This window comes from Dermacentor variabilis, chromosome 1 (genome assembly GCF_050947875.1).
Source record: "Dermacentor variabilis isolate Ectoservices chromosome 1, ASM5094787v1, whole genome shotgun sequence".
Classification (NCBI taxonomy): domain Eukaryota; kingdom Metazoa; phylum Arthropoda; class Arachnida; order Ixodida; family Ixodidae; genus Dermacentor; species Dermacentor variabilis.
Genome location: NC_134568.1, coordinates 119,025,201 through 119,047,339, shown reverse-complemented (window position 1 = coordinate 119,047,339; position 22,139 = coordinate 119,025,201). Strand labels below are relative to the sequence as shown.

At 43.2% G+C, this 22,139-nt stretch overlaps 1 protein-coding gene across 4 annotated transcripts in view; it reads left to right on the top strand.

Moving 5' to 3' along the window:
* Positions 1 to 22,139, top strand: part of LOC142583676 (uncharacterized) — an 81,867-nt gene that overhangs the window by 12,172 nt on the left and 47,556 nt on the right. For all 4 annotated transcript variants that reach the window (XM_075694167.1, XM_075694178.1, XM_075694171.1 and 1 more), the window contains 7 exons: positions 1,381 to 1,609; positions 1,881 to 1,982; positions 2,751 to 2,888; positions 5,870 to 5,965; positions 6,601 to 6,750; positions 12,809 to 12,904; positions 19,846 to 19,997. In XM_075694167.1, coding sequence (XP_075550282.1) covers positions 1,448 to 1,609; positions 1,881 to 1,982; positions 2,751 to 2,888; positions 5,870 to 5,965; positions 6,601 to 6,750; positions 12,809 to 12,904; positions 19,846 to 19,997 — 896 coding nt within the window. In that variant the 5' untranslated portion in view covers positions 1,381 to 1,447. The remainder of the gene's footprint in view (positions 1 to 1,380; positions 1,610 to 1,880; positions 1,983 to 2,750; positions 2,889 to 5,869; positions 5,966 to 6,600; positions 6,751 to 12,808; positions 12,905 to 19,845; positions 19,998 to 22,139) is intronic.

Sequence of the window (22,139 nt, the reverse complement as noted above, 5' to 3'; positions counted from 1 at the left end):
TGAAGCCCGACTGTAAACAAATGAAGCCGGCGCAGGGGCCCACGTGATGCCATTAGGCCAATGGTGGTGAGGCAGCGGTCTCGGCCAGAGCGCGCGAGGAGGAGGCAGCATTCTTCAAAGCATGGCTCTACTTTACGAAGTTTAAGGGGCTTTACTTGAAGCCTCTGCCTTATGAGGGTACGAGCCACTGCTCCTGGTTTGTGCTGCCGCTGGGATCAGCCCACATTTTCGCTTACAAATGGGGACACGAAAAATGCTGACCACTGAGAGGGTAACAGCTTTGCTGTAAAAAGTTGCATTGTCTCGAATGTCTACGTTTTTGCTGGAAACATGCCTTCATTCTTGTGAAGCTTTAGGAATCGAAGGCTGTTAAATAACTAGCTTTTTTTGTAACATTGTATTGCAAATTTGTGATTATAGTTGGTGCATGATGAGAGACTGTGGGATGGGGAACAAGGCTGACACCAAGTGTGCTGGAAGGGAGGTGGAATTAGATCTGTGGGCTACCATCGGTTCTGTTTGCATGACCTAACCTTTAGAGCAGCACATGTTTTACTCAATTCGTCATAGTTTCTGTTTACGTATTAACAGCAGAGCTGTTTAAGCTTTTAGTTCCGCCGTGGAGCGTTACCAGAGAACTCAGCCCAGTTGTGTGCCACCTCACATTGCCTAGCAACCATCTGCAAGAGCACCGAGCCACATAACCTTCTCGCAACGCACCCCACGCACCTAGGGCGGAGTCATGATGTCATAGGCGAGTAAAAGCTCGGAACAGCTGGTGCGGTGACGCACCTCTCGCCACCTATACTCCGTGCATACATGCTGCTGCCATGGGAAGACCGAAGAAAGTCCGGACGCCCGAAGAAGCAGCAGCTTACCAGAAAAAGCGCCGTACTGCCTAGCGAGAGTGAAGCCGAGCTGATCCGGAACACCGCGCTGAAGCTGCAGCTGAAAAGAGGCGATGCCAAGTCCAGGATCCAGAGTTTCAGTCGAGAATTCAAAGTTCCAGTCCAGGGAATGTGAGAGTCGGCGCCTGAACGCTCGACGTTGCCAAGAAAGCGATCCCGTCTTGCGACAATTTAGCAAAACCTAGCATAACCTCGCAAAACCTAGAAACAACATAGCCAAGCTTACAATAACCTCGAAAAACCTAGAAACAACTTAGCCAAACCTACCAGCAACTTAGCAAAACCTAGCATAACCACGCAGAACTTACAAACAACTTAGGCAAGCCACGTAAAAGTTAGGTGATCACAAGCTCTGCTGTTGACTCCAGTTTTGCACCACTAGTGCAAGCTGCGCACATTTTTTGAACCAGGATCGTGCTCATGGCTTATTGACCCTCCCACCCCTCTCCCCTTTTTTTCTTCACATCTGCAGGCAGCCGGGACCCTTCTAGTGGCTCCACAGCTCGTCACTGGTGCAGCCCGGTTGTGTCCAGTCCAGTATGGTGGACTGTCGTGGATCTCCTCCAACTAGAAGTGTGGTCCATTTCCCGAGTAAGCTGTACCCGCTTCTCAAGACCTTCATGACCGTGCATCCGAATGCTAGCTGCACCGACAACTGCTCGGGCCATGGCGAATGCCACCAGGGCATCTGCTTCTGTGAGGCAAGTCTGAGACATCCGTGTATTTTCTACTGGTCTGCAGCAGCTGAGAACTTAGCACGTCCTCTGTAATTAGGACATGACCTGCAAGCCAGCACTGTGCTTGGCCAATGAATGCTCCCACCAGCAATCTACAAAATGGTTAAATCACTAATAAAATTACTTTTGCATGCAAAGATATTCCAGCTAGCTTCTCTTTCTCTCTCATTTTAAATTGGAACCTTTGCCAGCAACAGTTGTGATAGTTCTTTTTTTTTTTTTTTACATCTCCCAGGTGCAATATAGTGGAGGAACCTGCACTGACCCCAACCTCAGCTACTTCGTGGCTTTTTCAACCATCTTCTATTTAATTTGTGCTGTCTCATTTGTCCAGTTGGTGAGTAATATTTGTAGCTACTGACTGTTGCTATTTGTAGCTAATCAAACTGTTTGTTACATTAAAGAAAGAAATAGAATAAAAAGCTGATAAAGTTGTGTTCTTATGTCTTCTGTGCCTTGGTTTGGAAGGCTGCTTGCAGTTTTATTCTATTTCTACAAGATGGAATGCCTATACATGTAGTGCAAAAATAATATTGTTACAGAGCTACTTGGAAAAGTTTTCAGCATGGGGAAAATGAATGAAAACATAGCAGGCCATCTGTTCAAGCTTTTAGTGTAATTACTTGCATGTTGGCCATGGTGCTTTTAGATGTAAATAGTTTGTATATACATTTGGTCCATATGCTTCCTCTCCGTGACAATGTCACCTAAATGATAATATTATGAGGGATCGAATAATGTGTAGTGCACGTGGTTATCCTTTTTGAAAAATAAACGTGGCCACTTTGAAGGTGGTGTCGCAGTAAGTAGATTAAAAAGTGATGATGAACTTCTCAAATTCTCAAAACTTGATCAAAAGCTGTGCTTGACACCTCTTTGTTTAGTTTATCAATGGCACCCTTTATTTTTCTTTCATTTTATAAAAAAAACAGCAAAATTAGATGCATGAGCATGATCCAATATGATACAGTGTATGTTGCATACTGAAGGAGGCAACCTTTATTATTTCACTGCCAAAACAGGGATGTCCTGGGGATTTGTAGGACATATAACTTACTATGCAAAACTGACCTCTCTCCACCTGTTTGTGTCTGTTTTCCTGCAGCTTGTTTGCATACGATCCGAATTTAGCCGGATCAAACCACCTTCGCTTCTGAAAGCTTTCAAAGTGACCACGCAGAAGGCCCTGTACGCACTTATCTGTATCGCCACCTTTGCTAGAGGATTCTACTTTTCATCTCCAGTGAGTATACAGTCTTAAATATTTGCAAGCTTATGCAACTTCATAGTACTGCCATTTTTTTTTCCAGAAAGTGGTTCCTCAGTGATCAGTGTTCATCTTTGCATGTAGTCATTTCTCATTACACTGATTACATTTGCTCAAGTATAGGCATTTTCTTTTCATACCTATGATCACTAAAGTGGAGGAGGATGCTTGGCCTCAAAACAAAGAAAGAAGCAGTACTACAAAGTTTAAACAATAAATGTAATTTTCTTTTAGATGCACTCAAGATAAGAGCCAAAAGTAATACAAATTGCAACAAAGAGAATATAGTCAGCCAGGTGAATTGGTGCTCCCCATCACCACACATAGCAGTATCGCGTGACACCAAGTCCGTCTTGCCAGAGAAAAAAACGTCAGTCTGCTCCAGATTTTACTAGAAGGGGCGTAAAATGCCCCAAGACCCTGCAAAATCTGTTGTGAAAGCATAGTACGGACAAGCAGCCGGTCAGAAAGCTAATTGATCTTATACAACTAGCCGAAAACACAGACCCACACTAATCTGATCACTGGATAACAATTTTTTTTTTTTTTTGTGGGAGAGAACTTCTCCAGATTGGCTGATGGAAATCACCTTTAGCCATGGCATGGTTTCAGCACTTGCAGCCTGCATTCAAAAACAAAGGAGGTGCTCACATTTCATCATCATCAGCAGCAGCCTATTTTATGTACACTGCAGGACGAACGCCTCTCCCTGCGATCTCCAATTACCCCTGTCCTACGCCAACCGATTCCAACTAGTGCCCGCAAATTTCCTAATTTCACCGCTTAACCTAGTCTTCTGTCGTCCTTGATTGCGTTTTCCTTCTCTTGGTACCCATTCTGTAACCCTAATGGTCCAAATGTTATCTAACCGGCGCATTACATGACCTGCCCAGCTCCATTTTTTCCTCTTAATGTCAATTAGAATATTGTCTATACCCGTTTGCTCTCTGATCCAAACTGCTCTCTTTCTGTCTCTTAACGTTATGCCTAGCAATCCTTGTCTGACTCCTTTCTTTATAGGTATCTTCTAACTTTTATTGTGTAGAATTAAGGTGGCTGTGGAATCTCTGTAGATATTTTCCAAGGTATTTACGTAAGTGGTCTGTACTCCTTGATTACGCAATGCCTCTATGACTGCTGGTATCTCTACTGAATAAAATGCTTTTTCGTAATCTATGAAAGCCATATAGAGAGGCTTATTGTACTCTGCGGATTTCTCGATAAACTGATTAATGACATGGATGTGATCCATTGTAGAGAATCCCTTGCTGAAGCCCGCCTGTTCCCTTGGTTGACTAACATCCAGTGTTGCCCTTATCCTGTTGGAGATTATTTTGGTAAATATTTTGTATAATACTGGGAGTAAGCTAATGGGCCTATAATTGTTCAATTCTTTAACGTCTCCCTTTTTGTGGATTAGTATAATGTTTGCATTCTTCCAGTTTTCTGGGACCCTTGCAGTCGATAGACACTTTGTATAGAGTGCCACCAGTTTTCCAAGCATTATGTCTCCTCCATCTTTGATTAAATCCACTGTTATTCCAACTTCTCCTGCCGCTTTTCCTTGTTTCATGTCTTGCAAGGCCCTTATGACCTCATCACTAGTTATAGGAGGAGTTTCTGTATCCTGTTCATTACTGTTTCCAATTGAGGTATCCTGACTCGCCTGGGTACTGTGCAGGTCAGTATAGAATTCTTCCGCTGCTTTTACTATATCTTCGAAATTGCTGATGATATTACCCTGCTTATCTTTCAGTGCATACATCTTGGCTTGTCCTATTCCAAGTTTATTTCTCGCCGATTTTAGGCTGCGTCCATTTTTTACGGCTTCTTCAGTCTTTCTCACGATATAGCTTCGAATATCCTTAATTTTCGCCTTGTTGATCAGTTTTCACAGTTCCGCGAATTCTATCTTATCTCTCGAGTTGGACACGCTTATTCTTTGTCGTTTCTTTATTAGGTCCTTTGTTACTTGGGAGAGCTTGCCTACTGGTTGCCTTGGTGTCTTGCCTCCCACTTCAATTGCAGCCTCTAAAGCCAACCTAGTTATGGTTTCATTCATTAGCTCTATGTCATCATCATCTCTCTGTTTTAAGGCTGCATAGTTGTTTGAAGTACCAGCCTGAATTGGTCTGCTTTTACCCTTACTGCCTTTAGGTTGACCTGCTTCTTCTTGACCAGTTTTGCTCTTTCTCTCTTCAAATTGAGACGAATCCTAGCCCTCACTAACCTATGATCACTGCACTTTACTGCACTGCAATGGTGAAACAAGAAATGAAATTGACTTCATACTTTCTGCTGATCCCTGCATAGCGCATGATGTAGAAGTGATAGGTAGGGTAGAGTGCTCACATTTATTTGCATGCAATTTTTTGGACGGGAGTTGAGAAGTGCTTTCACTCAAGCAAATAGGATACTTCAGAAAAAGGTTGTTATTCTAAATATTTTCGCTTGCCTAGCTTTCCTATGAAGACTTCCTTTTTGTGATTACATATTTGCATCAATACTAGTGAGTTGCAAATCTGCATCATTACTGATGAGTCACAAATGCTTAATAGAGCACTGCCAAGGTGTCATACCAGTTGATAGTATTCTGTGTGAAAGCTCATGAGATGTACTATTCTAGGGCTGGTAAAGCATGGTGTAAATTTTCTGGGAAACATGGCTTTGCTGTTTTGTTCAGGAGCATACAGAGAGAACCAAAAGCATTGTCAATTTTGTTCTGCATTCACATGCTGTTCTGTCTGAGACATTCCAGTGTTTGCTGTTACATAGAAAGGGGCAGAATTGTAAAGTGTTTCTTGGGAATTCGCATTGAGTGCAATTGCTTGTATTGCCTGTCTGATTTTAACCACCTACATTCCACTACCCCCAATTCCTGCTGCAGGCCCTAATTAATATTGATAATTTGTTTATATTTATTTCATGTAATGCTTGTTTACTGCATAATTTTTCAGGAAAATGCATCTTTAGAATGGGCATCTAGTTTGATGAGCGCTTACTACCCGCTGCTCCTCACTGGTTCATCTCTTATTGTCTGCTTTTGGGCTGAGGTGAGCAATTACTTATCAAGTAATGGGGAGGAGCTTACAGTGGAAATATATTGAGGACACCAAGTTTACATTGTTTTATACTTGGTACATGCTGTTCATGCTTATGGCAACAATTGCGGAACCACTTTGTTGAATTCGTGCTCTGAAAACTTTGCTACACTCCTCTGAACAGCTTATATTTCTGCATATACAGTAGAGTGCAAAAGTCTCTATAGAGACCACGGCATCAGCAGAAATACTGAATTTCTTCTAGCACAGCTGTGCAATGTGAAATTGTCTTAATGCATGACGCTGGCCACAGGTGCACGTTGGCAGTACCCTTTGATTTCAGCCTTTATGCCTAGGCTGCGAAGAAAAAGAAAAATTTTAATGGCACTTCTGGTCTCTAAACTTTTGCACTCAACCTTACAGTACTGGGTTAAACTCGGCCATTTAGTTTATATGCTTTTATGTGCACTATTTAAATAACGCTTCTTGAATTTCTGCATATTTCTTAGTGTGCATTTAAAGCGACATTTTAGCATTAGTGCTTAGCAGTGAAAAATGGGGCAGTAGAGCCTTGCATGGCATATGGCTGAGGCTGTGGCATTCATAGTTAAACTTGATTGTTAACTGGTTGTTCCTACATGTTTTAGGTGTTTCACCTGCGTGACCTCCGGCATGACAAGCCTCGTTTCCTTAGCAAGTCATTTCTTGGCTTTCTTGCATTCAACATCATCACCTATTCGCTCCTGCTGGCAGAGTTAGTGCTCACACAATTCGCTGGCTATGGGGAAACGGAAAGGGTAAGCTGCACACTGCAATCTTGGAATGATTCGCAGAGCCACTGATGGCCTGCACTTCTTGGGGCTGCGATTAACCAGCTCAGAATGTGACCCTGAATGCACTGAAACGAGCTTTCCTGCTGTGATGAGAGCTTGAAGTAACTGTTGCGGCTAAGCAAAGGTCTTGCATAGGGGTGTTCGAATAAAGAAATTTTCCAATCTAATCGACTGGCGAATATTCGAGAAAAACAACCTTTGAATATCAATTACCAAATATTTTCACATATATAAACAAAGTGACATAGTTTGTGTGGAAAGCATCTGGTGTAAAAAAAAATTATTTACATTTGATACAAACATGTAATGCTGCTCATAACTGGACATCCGGACATCTGTGGAGCTGGTAAATGATAAACAACTCCTTTCAATTACCTAGTATGCATAATGATGACAGTAATGAATAAAATGGAGCAGCACATCGCCAGGTACATGTTGAGTGCTGTGCTTGCTTATGATCAGTGTGATACTGCAGCACTGCACAATGTTTTATTGTGGTGCAAACATGGTGAGACTGCCTAAATAATAAATTGCATTACCTAAATTTAGAGCACAGATTCACATGCTGCCTAAAGTAAGGCATTCATGTTGAATGATAGGAAATTACTTACTTCCTCACTTGTTGGCTCAAGATTCAAGAATTTGTGCCTCTGTGCAACAAATGTGGCTCTCGTGCAGCAAAATCATTCAAAGCAGCCTCCACTTGCATCGGTTTTTCTTCCCTGAGATTCCATTAAGTGTTGTCATCCCATATATTTGAACAGAAACAAATACAGTTAAACCCTCAATATAATGAATTTTAATATAAAGAAATTCACTATATAAGGAAGTACAGTGAAGCATCATTAAACCGTAGTTGGCTGGAGCTCGGAAAAAGTACACACTTAACGGTAGTACCGCTTTACCGAAATAGCATGAGATCCCCCTCTTATCTGTCAAAAACGGAACTCAGCGAGAATGCGATGAAAGGGCAAAAACGTAGTATTTGTTCACTTCACATGACGAAAGTCTTATGTTCGTTTGATGCCACCACGGCCTAGCAGCGATGACAGCGGCCTCAGACTTGCTGAAGCTGTGAGCCAGCTTTTCAGCCAACCCCCTCTTCTCGGCAAACACTCGCATGGCAGATTTCTTGTTGGTGTTGCATATTCTCCGTGCACGGGTGCGGTAGCACCACAGAAGTTGCGGGGCGCCTTTTTTCTTGCGGGGGACGATTGCATTCATGAGGCTGATGTAACACTCAGCTTCTGCCACTGTCGTGCCTGAATCGCCCATGCTGTTGCTTTCCGTGTCTTTATCACTGTCGTTCGGCGACACTTCGGCAACAGAGGCAGCGATGGTGAAAAGTTGAACCTCGTAGCTGACATCTTTTCACAGTCGCAGCAGCACTGCTGAGCAAAGCCTATGTATTGCAAATGCCACACACGGTATATCCGGTAGTCAACGGTAGATCCCTCTCGCGTGCCAGCGCTGACTTCTTTGTGCCACTTCTATAGCATGAACAATGTCCAATTTTTTTTTCTGTGCTAGGCACCCGGTGTTTTTTATCCGTGTTTCGGCATGATGCGAGTCCTTGCTTGTGCTTGCTTGCACCACGCCAAAATGATGTTGATATTAATGTGGCTTCAAGCGCAAACGCACAGGGCGCTTCAATGTCGTTGCTCTGATCTCTGAGGCTTGTTGTTCTGATGGGCCGCCCGATGGGGACGATGCACCGCCATAATTGTGCGAAGAAAAGTGCAAACACTACGTGTTAATCGATACGTACGCAATAATCTGCTACAATTTATGCGGATACAAAACGCATTATGTTCAATGGCTGCTGAGTCGGAGATTTGACTTTACTACTTTTAAAATGAAACTACTGTTTAAGCAGGTACGGTTTAGCGAGGTTTTACTGTATTTAACTCTTCATAACTGCATGACCATGTATTTAGAACCTCAATATAACGAAGTGTGCTTGTATGCAAGTTCAATATAACAAAATTTCACTTCCACCGGAAAGGAATGCCGAGACATTAAATCGAAACTTCCAAAGATGGTCAAATGATTGAATTACAAGCAGCCGCTTGCAAATGGGGCACCTCAAGTCGTGCGCGGCGCGACAAGAGTGTCCGCCGAAGGGGAGCTGCATCGTGTTCTGTATAAAGTCCAAGTGTGATAAGCAGGGTGTCTACCAACCGGGAAAACCAGGAATTCTGAGGGGTCTTTAATAGTCTGGAAATACTCGGGGAAAACTCAGAGAATTTGTGCTTCTATCAGGGAAAATTATCTGTAATTTTATTGAAAGAGCAGGAAAGTCGCGTTGTTGCTGGCTCGAGTAACAAAGAGGAATCATAACAAATTGTCTTTGATGCTTAGTCGTCTGCTGGAGTTGCCCGTGTATAGTCAACGATTGATCTTCCAGGCGCTCGATTTTTGAGACATGTCTGATAATTCGGACGGTTTCGTGGCAACGCCACATACCTATGCATTCAATGTATAAGAACGTCTGAAATTCCGGACGCAAGAACCCTTCTGGCCTTCTGATTTTCTGGACTTTTTGCTATGACCCAAGTCTGAAATGGCATTAATGATTTGAATATTTCAGTTCATTTCATGCCATTTTGATTATCTCATCGCCTAGAATCGGTGCTCTTGCACGAGCACGAATCCGCTGGCAGCCGTAGCCATCACTGCGGCAACGCTAGGTCTAGCAACTTCGACGTTTGCTATTAAGCTTCTTGGAGTTCGGTTTCGTGTTTTTCATTGAAGGAATTTGCCACTGTCAGCTATGGCACCGACTCTGCATTTGTAATCCTTGCAATTGACTTCGAAGCCCGGAAAGAGCAGCACGTTGCATAATGCTGGTTCTCGAAAGTCAGCTTCACCTCAATACAGTGTTATGCGGTGAACCATACGCCAAAGTATTGTGGTGAAGCATAACAGGCATGGGAAGGGTCAATTGCCACGAGACAGTATGTATTCCTTAAAGGGACACTAAAGGTTACCAGAAAGTCAAGTTAAAGTGGTAGAGCAATGTTCTAGAACGTCTAAGGCGTCAATATAATCACAAACAGAGCTTTAGTAACCGAGAAATTGAGGTAAATGCATGACACTATTTGAGACCCCCCAGCGACATTCCGGTACTAGCCCGATGACGAAAGCACTCCTCATAATTTGTGTTACTAATACTCAACTACTCATATTAAAAATATCATTTCATTCGATTATAAGATGGAAGAAAATGCTACTTGACTACGTCTATTCGATTCTAAGAAAAAATAACATTTTGACGTTACCCTTCAGTAGTATGGGTGGTCGAAAAGTTTCGTTTTCGCTCGACTCTGCGCCGCGTACGCTTTGGAGTTTCAGTAGTTTCGTTATCGCATCGTGCTGTGCGGGTTCTGCTGGCTCGCGAAACTTTCATTTGGAACAAGCAGCGAGAATGCCACGTCCATGTGATGTCGTGGGAAGCCCTCGTTGCTTTCCCGCTCCGGAGAGCTGGTGTCGAGGCCGCCATCGTAGTACGCAACGACGCCGGCAGCGCGAGCCCTCAGCAGCAGGTCGCGCTCGTCAGTGCTCAAATCGCTGAAGTTGAGCCCAGCATCGCGAGCCAATCTGTCGTTGTCAGGGTCCATTGCGACGAGCGTCGAAGTTTGCATCATAGAATGAAGTACCAGCTTATGGTCGTGCGTTTCTCCTTTCGCTAGCCACCATACTCCCGCTTTCGCTCTGCTGTCGGCTCTGTCTTGGCTCTGTTTCTGGCTGCACGTTTGCGTTTTGCGCAGAAAAGCCGTAGCGCCATCTGCAGATGCCATTTTACTCACCAACGGCGCAACGTCACTATGAGACCATGATGTCAGTACGCCTCGATCGGAGGGTGGGCGATTTGAACTGCGCTAGAGGTACGCGGACGCTTCAGAACGCATTTTCTCTTAAAATAAGTCTCTCCTTGGCACGAAACTAGTATTTCGAGGTTTCTGGGATGGTATTTCAACAGTCCATGTTGACTTAATAGTAACCTTTAGGGTCCCTTTAATTATACATGCGTGCACCCGCTGTCTCCTGTCCCAGTACGAGCACCAATATGCCTAATAAATGTACTGGCAGCCTTCAGAGCTTTTTTGGACGTTCCTGTGGCGCTTTGAGCCCTTAAGAGCAGTAGAAGACATGCTTTTGGATATTTTTGCGGCCCCTAGGGAGTCCAAAAAATCGGACGTTGACTGTACAACTGACTAAGAAGATGCTTCAAATGGTCTGTGGGGCAAACGCGCGGCGGAAGGAGGACAAGAACATAAAGCACCGATACATTGAGGAATGAACGGGACAAGAAGTGTGCCACCGCTTCTTTGATGGAGCTTGAGCTTAAAGAACTAGGTGTTGGCTGACACCAAGATGCAGATGTCCCTCATCCAAACGAAAATAAACTTTTTAAAGCAGCAAAACGTAGTACGGAGGCGTTTTGCACGGGTTGAGAGTATGTCAAGACAGTTGAGGTTGACTTTCCAGCAGCTGAGAGGGAATCTCACTTGTGGGAAAATTTGGGCCTCATACCAGTGAGCTTGCTATCATTTGATAGAAAAAGCTCATATTCAAAAATATTTGCTTCTGTATGTATCTCCTCTTTATTCATATTTGAGAACGTTCGACTGTATTTGTAATGGGCTTTACCATTTTTTGAGAAGTTATTTAATTTGCTGTGCATTTTACTAACCCCTCCATTCTGTTTTCTTTTTGAATAACATAAACACTACTCCTTAGTATTAAAATTGGATAGAGTAGTTTTTTATTTTTTAGCATGCTTACTGAAGAGTGACAGCATCGGGTGACATACTGTCAGCCTGTCTTGCCATAAACAAGATTGTGTGTCATTCAAGGTATTTTGCAAAAGCACTGTGGGAAAACTCGGGGAATTTGGAAATGCCAACTTGATAGACACCCTGGATAAGATGCTATTGTGCCCCGCGCACTGTGTGCTTTAGGTGTGAGTGAAAGTGTGCGAGGGAGAGACAAGATGGTGGCTTTACGAGTGCTGCCTTCCCGTGCGAGCAAAGGGAAAAGGGGGGAGGGGAGCGAGCTCGCGGTAATGCGATCAAGTGCCCACGTGAGCGGGCGGAGTGGGAAGTTGGCATATGTCTTGGCCGTGGCTGCGCATGGCTGTAAGTGCAGCTGAGCCCATACGCAGCCGCGCACCCTGCTGTAGAGGTAATCTGTTGCATGTGCAAAGAGTGGGAGTGCCGAGACGAGACGGCGTGGCATCATGTAAACTATCTTCCCGGTTGTTTAGTATTGGAAGTTGCGTAATCTCAAGCTTCGGTGACTCGGAGTGAGGGGCAGACGAAGCATGGCTGACGGGCGTCCCGAAAGTCTGCTCCGCTCCCATGGCTGACAGGCGCCGCCTGCACTGGGACGGCGTTCATCGTCCCAGTGCGGGCGACGCTGTCAGCCATAGGAGCGGAGCACACGCGAAAGCGTGTTTGGCTTCGCTTAATTCGTGCTGCCGATGTGAAGATATTGTCGGCATGGCATGAAACTATCATTTGTCGCCGACTCCAATTCATCAATTGTTTCCTCATTCAAATTTGCATTTTTTTATTGCCTGGTAATTCGAAAAATTCTGCAACCCCTTTCCGTGTAAGAAAAATAGATCGGCAACTGTACTTATTTGCATAAAAGGTCAAATTTCAATACAATGGAATTTCAATATAACGATGCAAAGTGCCGATTTTACCTACTTTGTTATATTGACGTTTAACTGTATCCAATTTCTTAGAATAGTGAATTCTTCAATTGCATAGCAAAGAGTATTCAAATTGTATTGAATTTTTTAAAGTTTCACAAACCCCCAGTCTTGCACTTTGTTTCCAAGTTTTCTTCTTTTTTATCGTTAAGAAATCTGCTTAGTTTGAATATTTTCTTGCAGGTTGACAGACCGAAATTAACAAGGTTCTGATGTACGGGAGCAATAAATGAGCAAATCGTAGCTAGTACTAAATAGTCATAAAAATTGAATATTTCTTATGGTTGTCTGTTTCCACAGAGCCTTTTCTTGGGCGTGTTCAATGGCTCCTTTGCTGTCCTTATGGTCATTGTGGTGGTTTTCTTCCTGATCTATGGAGTGGAGGTCTACTTCAAGGTGTGTGCTTTTTGGATTGTTAGTATGTGCAAATTGCTGCTGCAGTGTTGTTGATTAATAGAACTGCCAGCTGTTGCTTTTTAAGTTGCACCAAATTTTTAGAAAAAACATCGAATCATGGTGATGTTGCATCGTGCGAGTGTCCTGATTGGCGATCTCTAAATAAGGAGTAATTTTCACAGTTGTGCGTAACAAATGAAATAAACTTTTTAATTGTTTATCTTGGTTGGCTAAGGTAAATGAGCATTTGTAGCCCATCCTTGACGTTATCTTGCAGAGTGAAGAAATTTTTTATACAATTATACAAGGTCCTGGGGAGAGCTGCATGATTTCTAGTGCTGCAAAATATTATAAACATTTACGGAGCTAATATTTAATCTTTAGCATGGTATTACTATTTTATCTATATTTCTTTATGGGCTTTGTTTTGATTTGAAAATTTTAGCTACATTGGGGGCTGTTTGCTGCTTTAGTATTGTTATGGCTAGTATGGGGGGGCGGGGGCTGCACCCTTTTAATTCAAGAGAACACAATAATTTCTACACGATAATTTGTTACTATTGCTTTTTTTTTAATGTGTTGCTTATGAGCACATGGTCTGAAAGCTATGATGTTGGGGTTGTGCGCTGGCGCCACTCAAATGTCTTCAGAATTTGAGTATCATCATCATCAGCCTGGTTAAGCCCACTGCAGGGCAAAGGCCTCTCTCCAACTACCCCGGTCATGTACTAATTGTGGCCATGTCGTCCCTGCAAACTTCTTAATCTCATCCACCCACCTAACTTTCTGCCACCCCCTGCTACGCTTCCCTTCGCTTGGAATCCAGTCCGTAACCCTTAATGACCATGAGTTATCTTCCCTCCTCATTAAATGTCCTGCCAATGCCCATTTCTTTTTCTTGATTTCAAATATCATGTCATTTACTCGTGTTTGTTCCCTTACTCAATCTGCTCTTTTCTTATCCCTTAAACGTTACACCCATCATTCTTCTTTCCATAGCTCGTTGCGTCGTCCTCAATTTAAGTAGAACCCTTTTCGTAAGCCTCCAGTGCTATTCCATTGACTATGATAAATGTTTGACTCGGTGACCTATGAAGCTACCCACATTGTAGCACCCACATGGTCATTTAGTCGATTGACTGTCGGTTGACATTCGAAAGGTTCCAGTGAAAACCATTAATAGTCTTGTTGTGTGCAAAGGAAATTCAGAATCTGGAGGATGCTGATGGCATTTAAAAGAGCTTATTGGCATGCATTTCAGGATTCTATGATCCATTTTGGATCATGATAAAAAATTTTGGAATGTGAAGAAAGCCAGTGGAAGTAAACAAAATTGATGTCATTGTCACACATGCACTGTTAGTGACTGTTGAAACTAATGAGTGGGAGCTCTGTGCAACAAGCTGTGCAAGTAATGCCTGCTTCTTCAAGTAATGTAGCTGAAAAGCTGTATAGTTGGGGTATCTACCATGTGCGGCCTTCAAAAATTTTGTAAAAAGAAAGTGTAAGGGCAGATGCTATATATTTCCCGCAGAGCACAGCCTTAGGATGTTCATGTAAAAGGCTTGATGAGGAAAAGGGCAGAAAATGCAGCTGTCAACTGCAAGTTCCCAATTCACCATCCTAGGCAGTGCAGTGCTTTTGTGAACTCCTCGGAGCATAAAACATGCACATTAGACAAGCAGGACGAATCATGCTTACCTGTTTATCAGAGGAATAAGATTGTACATCACTACTTGACAACTCCCAGCGATTTGGTTACATAAAAGGCTGTTGTCACAGCATTCCATGTAAGCTTGGATCCGCTAATCCAGTGCTCTCATTCTTGCTCCAATTGTGCTGAATTGCGCCAAACGAGATTTGCTATGCCATCCTGAAAACTATGTTTGCCAAAGTGCGCCGAAATTAGCCACTGTGCAATGCATGTGCAATACAGGTGCATAGCATGCATGACTAAAGCGGCTTAATAAATCGAACTTCACATTATCTATACATCTCCAACCGATAATTCAGGCTCGACGGTGACCGCCTAAATGTCTGAATAATCGGGAGTACAAAATATTCAAATTCGCCAGAAAACCAGTTACTTTATTCCACAAGTGGCTAATAAAGTGCGCTGTATTATCAGATGATTACTTTTGAGGATACGTTCACTTTCACGGGATTTTGCATCACTAGCGTCATACGTTTTGGTGTCTACGAGTGACAGGATTCTTGGCACTGTGCCTGGAATGCTATCATCCGTCGACGTGTCCGGTGCTACTCATGCCTTAGAGTAATATAGTAAACGTAGAAAGTGGACACTCCCCTAGGCCCCTGCGGCTGACCTTGGCTCTCAGCACACCTACCAGAATCTGCAAAACGCACCGGCCTCCAAGATGCCGCCGCATGCCTCCAAATCGTGGTGGCCATAAGTTCATTTTCATATATAATTTTTTTTTGTGACCAATACCTTTGCTTGCAATGCATCATCGAGTGATTTCATGTAGGCGCTTCCACCGCTGTTTTTATGTTGCGACGACGAGCGCACAAAGCTGCTCCACTTTGTTAGTTTTATTTAAATTCACGCTTGCTGTGTTTCAAGCTGTAACTCAGTGCAAGAATCATGCCAACTGTTAATGAGGAAGTAGAACTTTATTGTTTCTTATATTTTACTTCTAATAATTCCCACCAAAAGGTGTCTCATTAATCAGTGTGTTATGTTCCTTCATTATCAATCAGCTTGCGGGACAGCTAAGAACATGAAAATAACACACAACGGTTTATTACAGCAGATTGTGAGAAAAGTGGCAGCCACATGAAAACGGGAAGAAACTCCGAAATGCAAGTAATGGAGAATACTCGGAAAAGAATGGCGTGATGACAACAAATTTTACATAGGCATAACCAAACACAAAGGATGTGTTGCAAGTATTCTGATGATTAAAAGAACGTGCCTCGCGGCTTGGATGCTTTAGCATCGCTGTTATCGCTGGCATCACCACTCATTGCTGTGCATGATAAAGAATGCAAAATGAAATTCAACGTTACAAATGGACAGCAGCTGTTTATGGCTTCAAGGCTGGCATGCTCCCTTCCACCACCGTTCATGCGGCTAACAGTGACACAACGAAATGTGAAAAGAATAAGACTTTAACAATGTGCAAAAGAACTTCCTGCGGCCTTACCATGAAACGGTGACGAAGCATTAGTGTGAGACGCTGGCAGAAGAACCCAACAACAAACCTTGGGCACATTTTACAAAGTAGCAACGCAAAGTAACAACACCACGAGCCCGGCGACGGGGTCCGACTGGGCCATGGCCGCAGCCACCTCATCGGGAAACACGTAGTGCCACCTGCCGGAATCGGTGAATTTTGAGCTCAGCCGCAAAACGGCTGGAGTGTCCACTCTTTTCGTTTACTATGGTACTGTATGGTCACACGAAATGTTGCGAAAGTGAAAGTATGCCCAAAAGGGATTGTCCAAAAATAAAGCTGAAGCTTGTCCACGTTTTACTGCGTGCATGTACGCTTGCCTACGATCCGCTCAGTCGACATCTCTATCTTTGTCATGCTGTCGCCACGTGTAGATGAAAGTACAATCAATGAATGCAATCAATCTTCGGCCCCTGGAAACCTAACAGGACCACAATTTTATAGCGATGCCTTTTCCGATGCAACTCTGTTTTGCACTTAGTCAGTGGTAAGAGCGGCGCTCTGCCTGCGTTATTAATGGTATCAGCCGGCCGTGAGTGATGGATGATAAATAAGGGTGGCATATAGAATTGAGCAGAATGCATTGCTACAAAATTGAAGTCCAGAAGTCGACCGCGCTGTCATTTCTGAACGACCGTGGGTTTATTTAGCATCAGTTATTGTCCTTGTGAGCACAGACATTGAGGGTGGAGTCGGCTCCGCTTAAACAACTTAGTCAATGGGACCGGGTCACTATTTAACACGTAAATGAACATACGCTGGATGTGCGGAACCAACACAGCCGGGACTCTCGAATGGCTTGGCGGGGTTCACTTGTCCTATGGTTTGGCTGCCATTGGCGCTGGATTGCCTAGGCTTTGCTAGTTTTGTTTTCGAGGAGGTGTCGGCAATGTGGCTGGCGACCATGCTGCGGTGGTGCCAGCGACGTATGAAAGCCAAAATATCGCTATTTCTGCTTAACTCGGCGGTCAAATTAGCATGCAGTCGTGCAGGTGGAGTCTGAATGGTTGAGTCCAAAATTTCGGTCATATGTATGCATTAACACTTTCCTGTTCGCGCCTATTCCCATTGATAGCCCGCTATCGACAGTTTCAAATTCGCATTTTGTCACTTTCTGAGCGCTCTCTGACAACTAGCGCTATCTATTGGGTTATTTGGGAACGATTTAATCAGTTTCGTTTTTCATTTTTCGTTTTATGCCGCACGGGGATATTTCAAATGCCTCTGGAGAAGGGGCATGATCGGCGCAATGCGTGTGCTTGTATGTTTCAAGATGGCGTCTGCACTGCGCGCCGCTCATGCACGGACACATCGCATTTCTACCGATTCTAATGCATCTGCTCGCAGGTTTTTGGACTTAAAAAGCACCACAGACACAGAAGGCAACTTCGGTGCGTCAGATTTCACAATGGAGTCTCGTTTTATTCGCCGAACCATTTCAAAGCTGCTGTGCGCTGATCTAATATCCTGCGTGTTCTAAAGCTTACAGTTCTTATCTGCAGGGTGTTAACATCCTTCTGTTGGGATCAATTGTCAGTGGCCGTACAGTGAGTCGAGTTTTTCATGTAAAGATGGGCGCTAGTCAAGCTCAACATCGCGCTTAGGCTAATTATTAGTTTTTTTTTTTCTTTTTGTATCTCGAGAAATTTTTTTGCATAGAAAGGTGATATTTACAGAAATATTCCATGTGACCTTTGCCTTGAAAATGTATATTCAGAAAATTTTTTTAAAGTCTTTCTGTGCAAAACAACAATGACGCTTTTACATAACCTTTTCTTTTTTTCTACAAAATATGTCCTTGGATATTTTTCAGTTAAAAAAAAATAATACGCATTGCTTGGCACTAATACTGTTGAAAAGAAAATTTATTCCTCTTCAATTCGATACTGTACAATTTAGTATCAAGCGTGCTCTGTAGTAGAAAATGAGTTATGAAGCTACCCAAAAACTGATTGAATTGAATTGTGGGGTTTTACATAGCAAAACCACATTTGATTATGAGGCATGCCGTAGTGGGGGACTTCAGATTGATTTTGATCCCTGGGGATCTTTACCGTGCCCTTAATGTATGGCGCACAGGCATTTTTGCATTTCGTCCCAATCGAAATACGGCCACGGCGGCTGGGATTTGGTCCTGCGACCTCGTACTTAGCTGCGCAACACCATAGCTGCAGAGTCACCGCGGCGGGTCCCAAGCAACTGATGCTTTTCCGACGAGCAGGAATGCATTAAATTTATGGGCCAGTAAAGGTGCCTCAGAGTAGTCCGAATAATTGAGCTTGTCTGAATTGTTGGTGTCTGAATAATCGATTGGTGCCAGTTGTCATTCAGCCAGTTGATGAGCAGGGACTTCAGCTTTGCAAGGAAAAGCAGACCATTGAAAAGTGCCTGGTGTCTGAAACAATGTGCGAGTATTACCAGGGGTACATCAAGGCTGGCCTGGCTCGGAAGAGCATTGATGACATTGAATCTCGCCAGCTGTTTCTTACTGATGCTAGCTCTAGCCTTGTGGAAAACATGGCTGAGCTGGTAGACGTCAATAAAAAATTCATAAGATGTAGAAGGCAAAGTCTGAGCAGCTTCAGTAATTTTGAAATAAACTAATTGCACCATGCTGTGTGAATAAGTTTATTGTCTTCATTTAAATTAAAGGGATGTTCAAATTTGGGCCTCCTTTCTTTCTTTTTTTTTGTTTTTAGAGACAGAGAAGCATTGTTTTACAGCAAGAAAATACTTTCTGGAATAACACTTGTGTTCGAAATAGCCTAGGTTGTGTCCGACAGCTGGCATTTATTTGCTCCAAAGTGCTCCCAAATCTGTATTAGGGTGCTCCAAACTGCTCCAAATCTCAGTTCAAGTACCATTAACAAGTACCATTACTAGCATTATCAGCTGCTTGCAGTTTAAAGTGCAATAAAAGTAAGAGTAGTATTCCTTTTCTAAATTGATTTTATTAATTTTTCGCTGATGTGTTTGGATTATTTTATTGGTGTTTAACATTTTCATGGAGTTTTCATAGGTGGAAAATCTTTGTGGTTTACTGACTATTTGTAGAGGACATTCCCAAACAACTTAATGAGAAAAAGCCCGACAGGTGCCCTAGTTGGACACAATTTCATGCCTTTGCTTACAATTTTTTTTTCTGCTTTCAACATATGACAAATTGCTCATATAACACCCGTGAGAGAACTCTATCTCTGTGCTTCATTTCATATTTCGCAGGCAACATTGCAAAGGCTTTGCAAGTGATGAGGTCATAGAAGTCTCACTCTATTCAGTTTGCACTGCAGCTGTTCTTGATCTGCAACACTTTGTCCAGAATAAATTCGTCATATACTGCACGTACAACTTGTGGACGTAAGGATACATCAAATTATGTATTTGTGCAGCTTTGGGCTTCTTGTATGTGACATACTATGTTTTGGTACACTGTGGCCACTGGTTGCACTGTGGCCACTGTGGCCACTGGTTGCAGAAATGTGTCGCGAGCTTCTAGGTGGTAAATAGGCCTAGATCTGCGATGCCTTCCAGGGACTAAATGCGTAAGTTTTGCGACATGAAAGTAGGAACTTAATGTTTCAAGGAATTAGTACATGATGCATACCTATATCATTCATATGTGACATACATACCATTTTTTGGTCGCAAATGGGAAGCGCAGCCTGCTATGTATGAAATGGAGTATAGTCGGTAGGGTGCAATTATTTGCCTTTGGTTGAAGCTCTGGTGTTGTTCAAAATGCAGGTGCGTGGTGCTTTTGTGGCTGGGCCCCCAACGCTTCCCAACATGTCGCAAGTGCACCAGTCACGACTAGGACTTGTGGCGTTTGCCACACTGCTGCTCACGATGGTGTTGTTCATCTTCTCTGATGTCATGGGCTCCTTCTGGAAGGATAAGTGAGGCGCACTCCTACTTTATTTACAGCGGCATTTTGCTAACTGAAAGCTCTCTGGTATGGCTGCCTGCAAAAGCTCCTTGCCTGCGTGAAATATTGTGCTATTTGATGAAATTAGGCAAAAGGGGCCTACAACAATCTGCAATATATATATATATATGCTTGTTCGTTTTAATGGAGAATGAAATTCACTGACTAATGCATACAGCATGATGAGCTCAGCTACGTGCCAAGGAAATACTATATAGTTTGGAATCCTTCCTGTAATTTTAGAAGCCTCATGTGTATGTTACTGTATAAAGCTGCATAAATTAAGATTGATAGTGTTCAGAAGTACGGAAAGCTGTGCAAGTTGGCACGGGTGCATTGGAGATTGGCAGCTGCAGGAAAAAGCATGAGACAGAAAAGAGGACACGAAGAGCTCTTTCTCTCTTCTTTTCAGTCTCATGTGTTTCCTTGTCATGCCAATTCTTAAGAAATGATAGCGTTCAGACTGAGTTTAAGAGCTGAAAGGTAAGGTTGGTGAAGTTTAGTGTGCATTTATCAATTCATTTTTCATTCTTGTAGTGACTTGTAATGCACCATTCAATAAAAACTAACAAGATAACCGTCATGGTGCACATATTTTATTACCAATTCATTTGCCTTAATGCTCCCGAATATCTTTCTGCGAGAACATGCACTGATCTGGATTCTTGAAAGGACCTTTTATAGGTTGAGGAAGTTTAACAGGTCATGTAAACCTTTGTTATAAAAAGTGCACAGAGATAGCATGAAAACATTATAAGCACTATTTGAAAAATGTGGAGTGGCCACAACCACCACCTTCACGGAATGATCGATTGGTAAACATATGAAAAATTTTGCCCAGTGGTGACTGCTCAGCATTCAAGAGGCCAAAATCTGACTATTTGCTGCTGATCTATCCCAACCAGATATGTTCATGTGGCAAACGTCGCCACCAGAAGCCATTAATATGCTGTGGCAGACACAAGCCTGTCATCCTGTGTCCTCGTACTTGTGCTTGTGTCTTTTCCCTTTTCTAGAACTGTCACACCTTCACTATGCACCAACTCACCCAGCAAACCACCTTACTTACAAGCCTATCAGTGCGTAGAATTGTTCCTAGTCTTTTGCAACTTCGCTTCAGGTCTGTCTGCTCTGAATGGCAGACCAACTACAATGTTACCCCTCCCCTGATCTTCAGGAGAAGATCATCATGACCAACATCAGATAAAGCAATAATTTTAAAACGTAAAAGGTTTCTGTCTTTGCTGCATTTTTGCTGTGACCTGGCTTGCCCTTTTGCTGCTAACTCTGGCTGCCCTTGATGTGAGACAAACCTAGTATTCATCTACTCATGTAATGGTGCTGTCTATGGCTGATTTTTCAACAGGCAACAGTTGTGGCAACTGTTGTGTGTGTAACTGATTTTAAGGGTTTTACATGAGGGGTGGACAACGTTTCAACAGAGCAGATCTACAATGTCTTCCTTGAAGTGGATAGAGCTGGAGTGGTGCAGTGTTGGCAGGAAGACCATTCCAGTCATGCGAGGTGCGCACAAAAAAAGAAGATAAGTGAGCTGCAGCCCGGGCATGGGGGTGGTTGCACGACTTAGCATGATTGAATCTGCTGGAGTGGCGATGAACTAGGGTGATTGCAGGTGTACAAGGGGATGCATGATAAAATTTATGAAAGCGACAAAGTTGAACCAGCTTGCACAGAAGTGCAAGGTTATGAAAACTAATGTGGGACTTCAGTTTCGTGATGCTGCTATTGTATGAGTACTACTTGGAGAAGGTAAACCTGGTAGCAAGGCTTTAGACATATTGTAGTGCTTTCATCAGGTTTAATTAATTAGGGTCCCACGTGGCACATGTGTATTCTAGTTTTGGCCTGAGTATTATGAGCTAATAATTTTACAGAAAATGGAGCTAGGTGTAAATTGCAGTGAAGGTAGCCAAAGACGCAGTTAGCATCATTGGCTATCTTGGTTATGTGGTGTGACCAAGCAAGATCAGAAGAGAATACCTAGGTATGTATTGTGGGGATGCGCGACTCTCATGCGTCCCCTGATATGTTGTTTTCCCGCACGGTGCGTCTCCTGTTATCCAGCTTCGCCGCGTGGCCTGGCGCCCGCGGC